At 40.9% G+C, this 16319-nt stretch overlaps 1 protein-coding gene across 2 annotated transcripts in view; it reads left to right on the forward strand.

Annotated features, from left to right (window-relative positions):
• The window catches only part of rereb (arginine-glutamic acid dipeptide (RE) repeats b), a 117417-nt gene that overhangs the window by 44224 nt on the left and 56874 nt on the right, over nt 1-16319 (forward strand). The window contains exons 3-8 of one of the 2 annotated variants that reach the window (XM_034166447.1): nt 303-424; nt 4241-4340; nt 4453-4551; nt 5435-5515; nt 5636-5789; nt 5908-6000. In XM_034166447.1, coding sequence (XP_034022338.1) covers nt 303-424; nt 4241-4340; nt 4453-4551; nt 5435-5515; nt 5636-5789; nt 5908-6000 — 649 coding nt within the window. The remainder of the gene's footprint in view (nt 1-302; nt 425-4240; nt 4341-4452; nt 4552-5434; nt 5516-5635; nt 5790-5907; nt 6001-16319) is intronic. The other variant, XM_034166448.1, reaches the window with a different exon arrangement.

Consider the following 16319-nt stretch of genomic DNA (forward strand, 5'->3'; position numbering starts at 1 on the left):
AATCGCAATGTTTCCCACAGTAATTACAATATGACTTTTTCATCAAATTCTACAGTCTGATGCCTGATTTTGGCCACTCCCACTACAATGGATTTGCATGTTGATTTGGCATGTTGTATGATTGAAGTCTTTCCTGACATACCTCCAGATGTACCTGGTGAATAAGGTGCAGGTGGCTTTGAACCTGGGGCCTTGTTGTTTGGAAGGCAAGCTTGTGCCACCATGCTCTGTTGGCAGATATATTGATAGTTGTAAAATATGTCACTTTTTTCTCTTTTTTTTTTCTTTTTTTTTTTATCCAGGCTAAACTTCCAGAATTTCAACTACGTCCTGTCACGCTACAAACCCAGACAGAGAATGAGGAGCTGATGTGGTCACCAGGGGTTAATGATTGTGACCTTCTCATGTACCTCAGGGCTGCCAGGTCAGTAGCTGTTCTGTGCTGCTCAGAGTTTCCAAAATTTAATGTATTTGTAAAATCAGCAATGTTTGCAGTTGACTTTGATAATCTTGTGAAACTAAAATATCACAATTCAAGTTTGGGATTAAAGCAGTGCTATAATGCTCACAATTTTCTTCTACATTTCAGTGTTTTAATTAAACTGGTAAGCTTTGAAAATTTGTAAGTCGCTAGTGCAGTGCCCGTAGGAAGTTTGTATTCCTCAGTGGTGGGCACAGCTAACCAAAAAGTTAGCTTTGATAACCGTTAATCCACTAACTGAAACGTTAACTTTTTATAAAGCTAAACCGATAAACCACTAAAAAATTTAGCGGGAGCTACAGCTAACCAGTAACTTTCAGTAATATATCCGGTACACTCTCAGCTACTGACAAGCTGGTTTTGAGTTTAAGCACCGCCAACACTTCTGATTAGAATTAGAATCAAAGACGATCACAAACCCAACGCAACCAATGAGTCAGTGCTTCTGTCTTTGCGCGCCCTGCCCATTGCTGTAAGGAAGAGTCATTTACATTCACAGCATACACTGGTCCAGACATGAGGCAGAAGTTCTGAAAAAGAAAGCAGGTTTGATCAGCGAGATCTATGGTGAAAGACTCAGCCAGCAAGAGATACGCTTCAGCGTGCTGTGGTGCCGTGATGATTTTTGTAGGAGCTTCAGACAGTGAGGATATATCCACTCGGTCTGGAGGTAGGCACGCCGGGGAAACCCCCATAAGTGCAGCTGAGCATGAGGGTAACGATCTTCCCGTCATCATTCTGGAGAAGTCGGGTAAGGTCTCACTTCATTGTAAGCAGCAGAAATGCAAGCCGGTGTCTGATGTTGTACTTGAGGCGTGCGGATCATCCTCGGGGCAGGAACTAGGGTTCGACGAGGCATAGGCGGGGTCGGAATTGCGACCGGCTGACGTGCCTATCCATCCGACAGATGCGGCCCGGCTGGTGTCCGCGGAAATATGCGTCGTGGCGCCGGAATAGGCGGCCAGCTGGGCGAAATTGGTGCTGCTACAGGTGACAACCGAGATTCAGATGCTGACAAACCAGGAAATGAGACAGCTGCGTCTGAGAGGGTGATGAAAGGAGCCAGGGTTGAGCATGCCTCATGTAAATCAGATTCAAACAAAAAAATCCATTAGATCTTCAATATATGGAGGAATTTGACCTTGCAAAAACTGGGATTTAATGTTTAATAACTCTGGATAGTCAGACACAATTTCTGGCTCGGCCTGCAGAATGTGCTCTAAAGCCTCAAAAATACGCTGTCTGTGTCACTCATCAGAACAGTCCACAAATTCAAAAAATAGGTCCTGAATACTGAAAAACACTCTGGCAGTGGACTGGAGAGTGCCTGTGCTTCAGTTTCTGATGACGTATCCTCGTCATCTTCCTCGTCAACATCCTCCCACTCAGAGTCGCTGTGTGACAGCAGGAGGCTGGATGATAGGAGTCGGTTGGGTTGGTCGATCCAGGCTGGGAGTTTCCCCGCAGAAAACAAATCATCTAAATCTTCCAGTCCAGGAACAAATTGGTATAACCACAAATTTGCCTCAACAAGATTCCAAGGTTGGTCCAGATAATCAAACTTCCTCTTCGGTGTGGAACAGGAGTGAAAACGGTTGTAAAGGAATTTGATATAGAAAAAATAGAAAAAATGTCTATAATGGCAGCACAATCTGCGGCTGTGACAGCAGGAAGAGAATTCACTGCGTCCATGTGTGTCCAGATTGTTCTGTCAGGCATGGTGACAGCGTGGCTCATAACAGGTGGACACAAATGCGAGTTCTCGCCAGGGATGGAGTAAGTAAAAGGTTTAATCGTCAGCAAGCAGGGAGTCGGTACACAGGTGATCCAGCATTGAGGCTATGTTAACAGACAGGCGAAAGGCTGAGGCGTAGTTCAACAGACAAGCACAGGTCAAAATACACAGCAAGGAGGCAATCAGAGAGAAAGGCAAACTCAAACAATAACCAACTACAGAATAACAGAAAAACCAAAGAAAGAATCTGTGATGAAAGTGTAACAAAGAAAAGCAATGAATAACTGAATGACTGCAAACTAAATAATAAGATAACGAATGAAACCGGTGACTAAATAGTAAACAAAGCAATAAACAGAATCAAACAGACTAACATGGTAAAGTATAAACTAATGAAAGGTAAAACCAGAGACTCAAAGAGGAAATAAGGCAATGGATGAAGACCTAGCCCCTGAGCCGGGGCTGGGCATGACACAGGCATGTTCTGAGAAGCAATGCATTTCCCGAGCTGGCCAACCCTGTAATGAAAAAAAAAAAAGGTTTCAAAATAGAATTTTTTCCCCCAAATTCTCATAATAAAGGATGCACATCATCGTGCCATGTGAAAGCCTTATCTGAAAGCTGCGGCCGATCTTACAGTCAGAGAGATATGTGAACCACATATTCGCACACACACAGACGGTTCTTGCTTTATAGATAGATGTCTTTTTGTTTTCATTGTTAAAAACAACAACAAAAACTCCAAACAAAACAATCTCATACATACGCACATACATAAATGATGCTCTTTACTGTCACTTTCACTTTGATTTGTAATTTACTTTATTTTGAGGATGCCACTGTGCCCTGTTTTTTTAAACAGGAGTTTATTGCAAAAAATTAACCTTACTTTTGATATCAACATGTTATCAGAAAAAAAGAACAAGCTGTAGAAAGTGCTATGTGTGATGTGATGCATTTTAGACTGATGATAACACAGTTAAAATTATCTGCTTCTTATTATTCTAGTGTAACATCAGGGTTTCTATGTAGGCTCTCAGTTGTCCAGGTGGTTTCCATAGTAGAGAAGCTTGAATCTTTGACTGGACTGGGTTGCTTGACGCGAGGACGTTTCGCTTCAAATCGCAGAAGCTTCCTCAGCTAAAACTCTTGCTCTGGAAGTCTGACTTCTGTCTGACTCTTGTAGAGAAGAATAAAACAGAAGCCAACAAAATCTGGAGTTTTAAACCTAACCAGACCCCTCCTACTGACAGGCAGACTGCTATAGGCTAGTGACTAAACAATAGCTCTAATTAGCAACTATTGTGCTGTAGTTAGCACACCTAATGGCAGGACAGCTGTCCCTCTAATGATGGGATGGATGCCTTTTTGATGGCTCCCTTGATGACGTGAATGACTCAATACCATGAACAAAAGACTGAAACTCCTTTGACCTGAGTACCCCATTGTAAACAGGGGATAAAGTGTGTCTCAGACCCCCTCCCCGGTTAAGGCTGGGTTTCAAACGTTTCACAAAGAATGCCTCCTTGACCCCTCTCTGTGAAACGTTTGAAACCCAGCCTTAACCGGGGAGGGGGTCTGAGACACACTTTATCCCCTGTTTACAATGGGGTACTCAGGTCAAAGGAGTTTCAGTCTTTTGTTCATGGTATTGAGTCATTCACGTCATCAAGGGAGCCATCAGAAAGGCATCCATCCCATCATTAGAGGGACAGCTGTCCTGCCATTAGGTGTGCTAACTACAGCACAATAGTTGCTAATTAGAGCTATTGTTTAGTCACTAGCCTATAACAGTCTGCCTCTCAGTAGGAGGGGTCTGGTTAGGTTTAAAACTCCAGCTTTTGTTGGCTTTTGTTTTATTCTTCTCTACAAGAGTCAGACAGAAGTCAGACTTCCAGAGCAAGAATTTTAGCTGAGGAAGCTTCTGCGATTTGAAACGAAACATCCTCGCATCAAGCAACCCAGTCCAGTCGAAGATTCAAGCTTCTCTACTATGTAACATCAGGGCTATTTTTTTTTCCAAGGAGTATGGCAGCATTTGCTGGGATGTGTGATGGTGGATCCACAGAGGATGGGTGCTTAGCAGCCTCCCGTGATGATACCACACTCAATGCACTCAACATGGTGAGGAGTGCAACTTTTTTTATTATTCACGAAACTAAGCAAAATCAATTATTTCCCAGCAAACTGTTTTCTCTCCTTTTCTTGCGTCTTTTGTTTTGTTTTTGCAATTCAGTTACATGCCAGTCATTATGATGCAGCCAAGGCTCTCCAACGTCTGGTGAAGAAGCCTCTGCCAAAACTCATTGAGAAATGCTGGTCTGAGGATGATGTGGTGAGGTGTCTTTTACTTAGTGCATAGTTTGTTAGCAGTTAAGTGTTTCTATACTGTGGTAAAATCCTTGATGACAGTAAGATGCCTTTTAAATGTATTTAGTAGGTAACAGTGTTGTCCCCTTGATCCCTCCCACATTTGCCATGTTGTATGTCTAAGGGCCCCTTCACACATAGTGCTAAGTTCGAAGGAAGTGCACATGATGCAGGAATCGTGTGCAAACCGTGTAATGTCCTCCCTGTCACCAACGCCTCGTACACCTGTTGCTACAACTGTTTCCAAACACAAGCGCCTGAAAGACAATGTGCGCTGTGCAAACCCATCCCACCCTCTCGCGGCAGGTGTCGCCCAAATTCCAGGTGACACACACGAACTCCTAACACCACTTGCATGGCACTTAGAAGATGTGTGGCCAGTCGCACTCTTGGTATGACAGCATTCTACAGCGACCACTGTCGTACTGGGAGTGAAATTTGTCTAAGTTCCATATGACTGTGGCGTGGCCGAGATGTGGCATGCCGTCGGCTCCCCCCACAACACGTGTGTGTGTGTGTGCGTGTGTGTTGCCCCCCCAACACGTGCATGCTTGTGGTTTGCCCTTCCACAGGTGAGGCGCATCTCATCTGATCACAGAGGGACACTTTGGTCTGTGCGCTGAACGGACAGGGGCATGGCAGTTGTTGACATCTCTGGTCCTGGACATCAGCGCTGCAGTCGGCGCGATGTTTCGTGGTGCACTAACTTTGAACTGTTTCGTGCTGTTTTGCTGTTTTCGTCCACACATCATCCACACGTCGCACTATGTGTGAAGGGGCCATAAGTGAATGATTGTATAATCCTGCCAATTTGTTTTATGTATTTCTTCTTCGTTTTCTCTCTACAGAAGCGTTTCATCAAAGGACTGAGACAGTATGGAAAGAATTTTTTCCGTATTCGAAAGGATTTTCTACCCAGCAAAAAAACTGTAATTGTTACCTGTTGTTTTATAAGACTAATCCAATTCCAAAAGTGGCACATTCTTGTCCATTTGTTGCATGGAAACCAATGTAATACTGTTGGTGAACGTTTGTGTTCCTGTCATCAGGGAGAGCTGATCACATTCTATTACCACTGGAAGAAAACCCCAGAGGCTGCAGGAACAAGAGCTTATCGACAGCAACGCCGACAGCCATCCTCTCGCAAAGCAAAGACTCGCTCTGCTGCAGCCGCTGTGAACACTCAGTCTCGGCCTTATTCAAGTGAGCCTTTTGTATTGTGGTTAATTGTTAAGAATCCTGAAGTATTGCATTCATGTGAATTGGATTTGTTCTTGTTGCTGAGCTGATTTATTGATTATTATTATTCTCCCCCTCTCAGTTGCAGTGGATTTGAGCTCTGCCAGTGAGGATGAGCTTGACAGTGAAGACAGTGAACAGGAAATCAAGACCTGCAATCACTGCGGCACAACAAGTAAGCACAAGTGGAAATTAGTGATTTCTTTGCAGGGAAGGACTTACGTGTGCTTTTTAAGAGTAATCATGTATTGATTTATCTAAATGCATGAAACTTGACAGAGGCTTCACAGAGTAGGTGTTGTTAAAGTAAAAGTTAATGGGGATCGAAGTGAAAAAGTGCTTAACCCTCTGAGCCCCAAGCAGTTTCTGGGTGTTTCATGCTCCTGTTACAAGTTTTATTCATTGGAGGCGGATTTTTCACTCCACCTGCACAGAAAACATAAATGTCTTTTGCGCAGTGTAACACAATTACAATGTCATAAATCATTAAAAAAAAAATGAAAGTTGAATTTCCTTGATCATTTATTTTACAAAAAAATTGAAACAAGATGGAATCTGGTCAGGTTAGACCTTACTTGTGTGAAGGGCCTTGAGGCAGCTTTGTTGTGATTTGGTGCTGTATAAATGAAATAAAATGAATTAAATTGAGTTGAATTGGAATCTGCATGTACGGTATTTTTGCAAGTGCCCACTAGTCTTACCAGTACCCAAAAAGGGTACTACTCTACAGGCTGTATGTAAACTAATTATTATGTTTCTTTTCTGTGCTACTTTCTCTCTCATTGTCTTTCCATTCTTTGATGCTGTCTTCCAGCCTGAAAAAAAATCCATTGATTTTCTGAGTTATTGTCACATTATTGTTGGTCTCAGACAAATCATTTAAAGCTTATCAGTTGTGTTGAGTACTGCGGATTTTAAAATGAGGCATGTGGAATAGCGATGGTCTGATCGAGGCAATTTTTACGTAATTTATCAGAATCTGATTTATTAAACACAAATCTCACATCGATCAGTCTGTGTGCCATCACCCATCTGTTTCATAAGCGCTACCTTGACAATTTTTAATTTTGATGAACTATCACTCTCCACATGTTAAGCATGATGACACACAGCACTTCTGGACCAAACAAAGATTTGAATGCTTTGTTTCCCATTGTTTTGATTAGGGATGGGTATTGATAAGATTTTATCAATATCGATACCATTATCAATTCCGCTTATCGATCCAATTCCTTATCGATTCCCTTATCGATACCTCCTGTGAATTTTTTGTGTACTAAAGTAGGCTTTACATGTTTTCTATGTCAACAACAGTTTACTGAGTCTTAAAGTAAATAAATATGAAATTGGTCACTGAATCCTTGATCTCTTGACATAAATAGAAATAAACAAAATCTGTAGTTTTTTTCAAAAGCATTTCCTTTCAGACATTAATGGCATTTATGTCTTTCCATACATCTGAGCTGAGCTCAGCTGGCTGCTGGAGTCTGCAGGTCTGCAGCCATACAGTTTTGGGCTGCTGCACATCAGCGCAGGATGTCTCATTTTGGGAAATTAAAAAAAAAACATTTTGATCAATTGCAGTTTATTGTTTGTATTACAATGTTTGGAAAGAGGTGTCATTTGATTTAAATGGTGATTTGCTTTGAAATTATAAATAATGAGCAGACTCACTCAGAGAGTGGCGCAGCGTTTGGAGCAATGGAACGGAGGACGATTCTCGTTTCTTTCTTGCAACACGACAGGAGTCCAGGTTAGTCACTTTAATCTGCACAAAAGTGACTCATGATTGACATATTTTAATGGCTTTGAGAGGGGTTAAGAAGCGGAGTTGCCACTTCTGAAGAGCAGTGAATCAAAGAACCAACAAAGCGGCAGATCGAAGCACTGCTTCGTTGGTCCTAGGTTCAAAGCAAAGCCGCACTTCAGAAACGGTTGATTACAGACCCGCTGCAGGGAAATGACCATTTTCCTGACAGACACCCTCAAAACAATGGCCGCTCTGAAGAATCGATAAGGGAATCGTTAAGCAAAAAGGCTATCGATGTCGGTGGATTGAATCATTTCTTAACGATATCCGAAAAGAACTGGTTCCCGATACCCTACCCTAGTTTTGATAGTGATTTGTTAATATATTAAATACAAATTGTGAGAGTGCAGCCTGACTGTTGTGTTTCTGATTATAACAGAAAATCTGATAGTCACAGTAACTTTTATGCTATCGTTTTTATGCTGATGAAAACCGCGTTGAACTCTGTTTTTCTCTCCTTCTGTGCCCCCCGTCTCAGCATGAAGCAGTTGTTTGCACACAAAGATTTTTACACATTTGACAGATCCGTGGCTGTGATTAATTAACCATCGTCAAGGCCGAATGAGCCTTAAAGCTAGGGCTGAAACAATTAATCGAGTAACTCGAATAATTCGATTCCAAAAATGTTTGAGGCAAATTCTGTGCCTCAAAGCTTCGTTTAACATTGTAGTACATATGCCAGGCCTGTGTGTGGTACTGTAACGTCCCCAGAAAAAAAAGACTGGGACATGCCCGTAAGCTATGTAAACGCAAATCAAATTAGCGCCTAAGGCTACTGTTTTCCAGCATGACATACAGAGTAAAATTAAGCCTTTTAAGAAAAAAGAGGGTCCACGCTGATCATCTGAAATAGACTGACTGCGCATTTAAAGCAAAGCTGTGTGTTTGTCTATTTTTAAAAAACACATGGTACGCTCGACGTGGGGAGTGACTGTTGACTGGGCTGCCAGCTGCTATGTTTCTCTCTGCCCGGTGTGATAGGCTGGGCGAGTCACAGCTCCATCCCCAGCTAGACTAACAGTTTCTGAAAGATCCTCTCAGCAAAAGGCCGCTCTTTCTTCTGTGTTTTGCTGGCTCGCACTGAGTGTTTCACTTTTAAATTTTCACTTTTTTTGGGCAACACACAATACTTCACAAACATGGTAACTTAAATAAAATAATAATAATAATAAAACAAAAACTGACTGCGAGGCTTGCATGTTCAACCTCCAGTTGAAATCCATCTGCTGAATTGCAGAGAAAGAAGGATAAAAAAAAACTCAGGGACCCAGTCCACCAACCTTAAAAAAAAAGTTAAAATTTTACAAGTTGGGGTGAAAAGAACAAAACAGAAACTACATCCCATCGCCATTTCAGCATAATGTCAAAATTTTGGCGCAGCTGTTTTGCTATTTGTGTCAAACTAAAGCTTTTTGTATGGGAGCGCTCAGGTTGTCCAGAATTTTGCTTTGATGTCTCTTTTTGATCCAGCACGGCTTTTTTACACATCTTGGATGTGTGTGTCACTTTTGATTTACTAAGATTTTGGCACAGAGACATTGTGCCATTGCTTAGGGAGAGCATGGACTATTGATGTTGTTTAAAAACACAAAAGTACTTTTTATCCGATTACTCGATTAATCACCAGAAGAATCGATAGAATACTCGATTACTAAAATAATCGATAGCTGCAGCCCTACTTTAACGCAACAAAAAACTTTATAGATACTAGCAGAAATACTTGTTTGTTAGAAAGCATATTGCAAAAGATACAAAAATACATACAGTGAGCATATTATATTAGTCAAAGAATGAACTGTTTGAAAAAGACTAAAGACTGGACATGGGTGCTGTCACTTTTTTCAGAAAACATTGGTTATTGTCATCATCTTTGAACATTCAAACAACAAATTCTTACTATTGAATGTACTGGGGTAACTAGAACGAAATAGGAGCTCTTATTGTTCAGACTTTGTTGGAAATGAACGTGTATGAACTGGCATCTAACCTGAGTTGATTTGACTGTATGAGTGGGTGTAGGCATTGATAAGCGTTGCTTCTGCCTACACCTTTCGGGCACCATGTTTATTGTTTATTGTTTTCTTGTTCTTACCTGTAATTTTTGTTTTATTTTATTTTTATTTTTTTGTAGTGATTTTGTGGTCTGAAAATGAGTGTTTGTTTGTTTTTTGCATTGGTGCCAAATAAATTCAATAAATTCAAATTCACATAGTGTTGCGCAAAACTCTGCTCAAGCAAGCTGAAGAAATGAAAACAACTTAGATCAAAATACATGTAAGATCAAAGCAATAATATAATTTAAAAAAATGTATGTATTGTCTTTCAGACATCATCATCATGTTCATTATCACATTCACTAAAGCCCAGTTATCCTACCACCTTACAGGCGTGTCCACTTTGGCTGATAGCTCATGTGTTGTTGCTGTGGCCAGTCAGAGGCTGCTGGCTGTAGATAGGGTAAAGGCTGTCTTTCTGAGCATTTTATTACAAATGTCTGTAATAATATGGCTTGTTGTGTGGTTAATTCTCTGAACTAATCATGTAAGACGTGTCTGCACCGGTATTTGCATCATGTGAAATTATCGCGTGATGTTATTTTGGATACAAACAGTGTTAGAATTTTAGGCACTAAAGGTAGCTTGATAGCATTAGGTACAGTTAATCCATGATTATTGAAGACACAAGCAAGTCATAATTTTTTATGCCCACACCAAAGCAACAGTGTTATGAGACTCACCCCTTTGAGTCTGATCTGCTTGAGGTTTCTTCCTCAATATCATCAGAGGGAGATTATTCTTACCACTGTCGTCTGTGTGCTTGCTCTAGGGCAGGGGTGGGCAATTAATTTTTACAAGGGGCCACATAGGGAACCTGAATTATGTCCGAGGGCCACACCATCAATAACTCAGCTGTCTCCCATTACAAATTTTACAAAAAATTACCTATGTAAATATTTAAATATACCTAAATAAACCTCTCTAATGATTTGCAACACACAAGCTTGACATTTTTAATATATGTAATAATAATCACAGACCTCATGAGGGCCGGACAGAGACATGCAAAGGGCCGCAGTTTGCCCAGGTCTGCTCAAGGGGTTAGTAAGATTATACCTTACTTGTGTGAAGCGTCTTGAGGCAGCTTTGGTGTGATTTGACGCTATATAAACTAAATAAATTGAATTGAATTGCTGAGAAGCACGGCTCAGAGAAACTGAGTTCAGTCTGTTAGCTGAGCTTGTCGGTAAGATGTTAACAGCATTTGCATTTGTAGCAGCTATTGGTAGCTTGATGACACTGGGTCCATTTAATTCATGATTATTGAGTAAATAAGTTGGTCATAATTTATAATGCCCACACCAGAGCAACACAGTTATGAGAACCACTGCTCAGTCGCAAAATACAGTGAGGAAAATAAGTATTTGAACACCCTGTGATTTTGCAAGTTCTCCCACTTAGAAATCATGGAGGGGTCTGAAATTTTCATCTTAGGTGCATGTCCACTGTGAGAGACATAATAAAAAAAAAAAAATCCTGAAATCACAATGTATGATTTTTTTTTTATAATTTATTTGTATGTTACTGCTGCAAATAAGTATTTGACCCCCTACCAACCAGCAAGAATTCTGGCTCTCACAGACCTGTTAATTTTTCTTTAAGAAGCCCTCTTATTCTGCACTCTTTATCTGTATTAATTGCACCTGTTTGAACTTGTTACCTGTATAAAAAACACCTGTTCACACACTCAGTCAATCACACTCCAACCTGTCCACCATGGCCAAGACCAAAGAGCTGTCTAAGGACACCAGGGACAAAACTGTAGACCTGCACAAGGCTGGGATGGACTACAGGACAACAGGCAAGCAGCTTGGTAGAAGACAACTGTTATGATTATTTATTGGAAAGTGGAAGAAACACAAGATGACTGTCAATCTCCCTCAGTCTGGGATTCCATGCAAGATCTCCCTTTGTGGGGTAAGGATGATTCTGAGAAAGCTCAGAACTACACAGGAGGACCTGGTCAATAACCTGAAGAGAGCTGGGACCACAGTCAAAAAGATTACATTAGTAACACATGATGCTGTCATGGTTTAAAATCCTGCAGGGCAGCAAGGTCCCCCTGCTCAAGTCAGCACATGTCCAGGCCTGTTTGAAGTTCACCAGTGACCATCTGGATGATCCAGAGGAGGCATGGGAGAAGGTCATGTGGTCAGATGAGACCAAAATAGAGCTTTTTGGAATCAACTCCACTTACCATGTTTAGAGGATGAGAACAACCCCAAGAAAACCATCCCAACCGTGAAGCATGGGGGTGGAAACATCATACTCTGAGGGTGCTCTTCTGCAAAGGGGACCGGACGACTGCACCGTATTAAAGGGAGGATGGATGGGGTCATGTATTGTGAGATTTTGGCAAACAGCCTCCTTCCCTCAGTAAGAGCATTGAAGATGGGTCATGACTGGGTCTTCCAGCATGACAATGGCCCCAAACACACAGCCAGGGCAACTAAGGAGGGGCTCCGTAAGAATCATTTCAAGGTCCTGGAGTGGCCTGGCCTGTCTCCAGACCTAAACTCAATATAAAATCTTTGGAGGGAGCTGAAACTCCAAACCTGAAAGATTTGGAGAAGATCTGTATGGAGGAGTGGACCAAAATCCCTGCTGCAGTGTGTGCAAACCTGGTGAAAAACTACAGGAAACGTTTGACCTCTGTAATTGCAAACAAAGGCTACTGTACCAAATATTAACATTGATTTTCACAGGTGTTGAAATATTTATTTGCAGCAGTAACATACAAACAAATTATAAAAAAAAAAAAAATCATACATTGTTATTTCCGGATTTTTTTTTTTTTTTAGATTATGTCTCTCACAGTGGACATGCACCTAAGATGAAAATTTCAGACCCCTCCATGATTTCTAAGTGGGAGAACTTGCAAAATCGCAGGGTGTTCAAATACTTATTTTCATCACTGTATATGATTTAATTAATACCCAAACCAAGTTTAGCCAGGTTATACACGGCCTCATCTCATCCACTCTCCACCTCTTTTCTCATATATGGTTTGGCCCTGTAGACACACATGCATGCGCATGTGCATACACAGACAGAGGCACACACATAAGGTGTATTATATAAAGGATTTATATGACAGTTATGAAATCACGTTGCCTTGATGAAAAGTTTTGAGGGGAGGTGATGGTCTAGTGGTTAAGCATTGGGCTTGAAACCAGAGGATCCTTGGTTCAAATCCCAGCCTGACCGGAATATCACTAAGTGCCCTTGGGCAAGGTCCTTAAGCCCCAAGTTGCTCCCGGTGTGTAGTGAGCACCTTGTATGGCAGCACGATGACATAAGGGTGAATGTGCAGCATTATTGAAAGCGCTTTGAGCGTCTGATGCAGATGGAAAAGCGCTATATAAATGCAGTCCATTTACCATTTCGGAGTGGCTATACGCCCAACCGTTGGTTCAATAAAGCAAATACGCGAGCATATACACCCAACCACAACCGACCAATCAGTGCGCTTGTAAGTTCACTTCTGGTTTCAATGCGGGAGGGAAAAAAGATGGCTATTTTCTCGCCGGCTGTGGGAGGGTTCACAGTCTGCGGAGGGGCTGTGATCTAAAGTGGTTCTGTTTGGCTCATCACACCCAGGGAACTGTGTCAAACTAACACCATTGTACAGTCAACAAGCAGCATTTTGTTCAAAAAGTGTTTCCGTTAAAAATACTTATGAAGTTTGTCTGCTTTCATCCATTGCAGTGTTTTCGCAGTAATTAAAGATGGTGCTGTTAAATGTGTCAAACATACACCGCAATAGAGCCTTAATGACAGGACTGAGCGGAGCCGAGGCACAGACAGAGGCTGGACACAAATGCAGGCTCACAACAGGACGTATGAGTAAAGGATGGTTTAATTCAGGCCTGGGTTCGGTAACAGGAAGGCACTCCATGGAGCAAAAGTACCGGGCACGGACAAGACAGAGGACGTGGTCAAAACAAGCAGGGTTAGTACACGAGCAAACAGAGTTGTCAAGGCTGAGGCAAAAAGCAGGATCCGGTACACAGAGCAGAGTCAAAAACACGGCTTGGCAAAACAGGACTGAGACAATGTGCTGGTAAGTGAGGGAACTCAACAAACGAGCAGGGAGGATGTGAACTGAAGCAATTTAAATAGGAACAGGTGGTAATAAGATAATGAGGTGCACGTGGAGGAGGAAGGGCCTGGAAGGGGGCGTGGTCAGGTGTAAACTAAGCAGCAAAAGAGATGCAGAAAGGCGGTGACAAATGAGCAAGGAAATGATAGACCAGGGGTAGGCAACCTGTTCCAGAAAGAGCCATGAGGGTGCAGGTTTTCTTTGCAGCCACTGAGTCCACCAGGTGATTTCACTGATTAACTGATTCCATCTGCTCAAAGTGATATTAATCAGTAAAATCACCTGGTGGAGTCAGTGGCTGCAAAGAAAACCTGCACCCTCATGGCTCTTTCTGGAACAGGTTGCCTACCCCTGTGATAGACAAATGGGGCCTGGCCAACAGTGATGAGAAAGTGCAGGTGCAGAGAGTGCCGTGATCAGAAGAAGACAGTGATAACAATGAAGCTGGGAGTGAGCATGTGAGAACTGAGAAGAGTGCAGACACAGAGCAGACAAGGACAGGATGAGACAGACAGGTGCAAGTGAGCAGTGAAGAGAATTACAGACAAGACAACTAAAGATCATACAAGAAAAACATGAACAGGAATCTAAACTCCAACAGGACTGAAAAGCATACCAGAACATGATAAACAGAATAATGGGAAATAACACACTATGACAAAACTAAGTGGAACAGACAGACAAAACCATAAGAAAAACAGAAACTAGGTGATGACAAAACCTGGCATCACAGTACTACATACAGTGGTGTCAAAAGTACACACATTTGTTACATAAGTAGAAGTATAGATACTGCAGTTTAAAATCACTCTGGTAAAAGTTGAAGTATCAACTTGACCTCTTTACTCAAGTAAAAGTGAAAACGTATGTGCTCCAAAACCTACTTAAAGTATAAAAGTAACCTTTAAAAAAAAAAAAAAGGTAGATGCCACTATATGAATTGAAAGCCTAATTTAAAAACTGATTTGTTCTACATGTGGCCCAAGACCCAAACACCACCTGCACAAAAATGTTTCAATTCTAGAAGCTCTGAAATGCAGTCGGGGACTATTCCAGACAATAAACTGCAGTGAGTGCAGCATCCATTTAGTGAGGAAAAAAAACAACTTTCCTTATTCAAATTCATTCCAGTAGTATTCTGCTCTTACTAGGATGCAGCAGTTTTCTAGTTTGGCAGATAGTTCTGGAGGAAATCACTGAAGAAATTAACAAATTGAAAATATGGTTTGACCGAAACAAAGTGTCATTAAATAAGACAGGGATGAAGTGGAGGTGTAAGAGTCACTCCGTGTTCACAGGAAACACTTATTTATTTCTGTATGTATGTATTTATATGTTCATTGTTAGTTGCTTTTATATTTTCTGTTGTGTTTCTGTTCAGGTTCTTTTTGCCTCTTCTCTAAAATATGTGTATATATGTATATAATAATCATTAGATTATTAATATATAAACAAAAATACATTTAAGAAATATTACAATTTGAAAACAAATGCACCTGAACGTGATAAGAGCTGCAATTGCTTAATGCTAACTTTTAACATTGAAAATGCCATAGACATGCTAACGCGTTAGCGTCGCTCCCGTTTTTAAGTTATAAAATACATCTATCAACTGTTTCAGAAGACCATAACAGGTCGGTTTAACATAGAAAAGGTACATAATACTCACAGACGTATGCTCTTTAGGGTTTTAGCGGGGGGAATTAAGCAAAAGAAAAGAAAGAAAGATAAACGAAGCAATAGGACGAAGCATTTGCTCAATCTGCGAACCACTGCTTCGATTGGTTCATGGTGCAAAGCAAAGCCGTACTGCAGAAAAGTTGATTACAGGCGCACATGACGTGAAATATATATATATATATATATATATATATTATATATATACTATATATATATATATTATATATATATATATATATATAAAACATTAAACTGAAGCCAAGAGTAACAAGGCTTTGTTTTAAAAATGTAAGGAATAGAAAGTACAGATACTTGTGTGAAAATGTAATGAGTAGAAGTCAGAAGTAGGCAGAAAAATAAGTAATTGGAGTAAAGTATAGATCCTAAAAGTGTAAAGTACAGTAACGAAGTATTTGTACTTCGTTACTTGACACCTCTGACTACATATTACAGAAATGAGAGCAGCAAAAATAGGCAAACAATAACTAATTGATAAACCATGAAAACAGACTGATAGAACAAAACTAGAACAGAACTGGAACATGGCTGAAGAATAAAAGTAACAAAGAAGAATGTGCCAAAGCAAAAATAGAACATAGAATAAACACATGATGAAAATGTCAATTTATAAAACAAGGCTGGGGCAGAAGGAGCAGAACCAAATAAAGAGGGAAAATAAGGACTGAAGCCCTGAACTGGGCAGGGCATGACACTTAAAAAGTGGTGTAAAAAATGTAGTTTAGATGCACAAAACGTGTCAAATACACAATCACGGTTGGGCGAATAAGGTAAGACATCCTATTTATCTGGCCAACGGTTATGCTTGTAATGTTCAATGTATGACT

The sequence above is a fragment of the Thalassophryne amazonica genome, chromosome 3, assembly GCF_902500255.1.
Source record: "Thalassophryne amazonica chromosome 3, fThaAma1.1, whole genome shotgun sequence".
Taxonomy (NCBI): Eukaryota; Metazoa; Chordata; class Actinopteri; order Batrachoidiformes; family Batrachoididae; genus Thalassophryne; species Thalassophryne amazonica.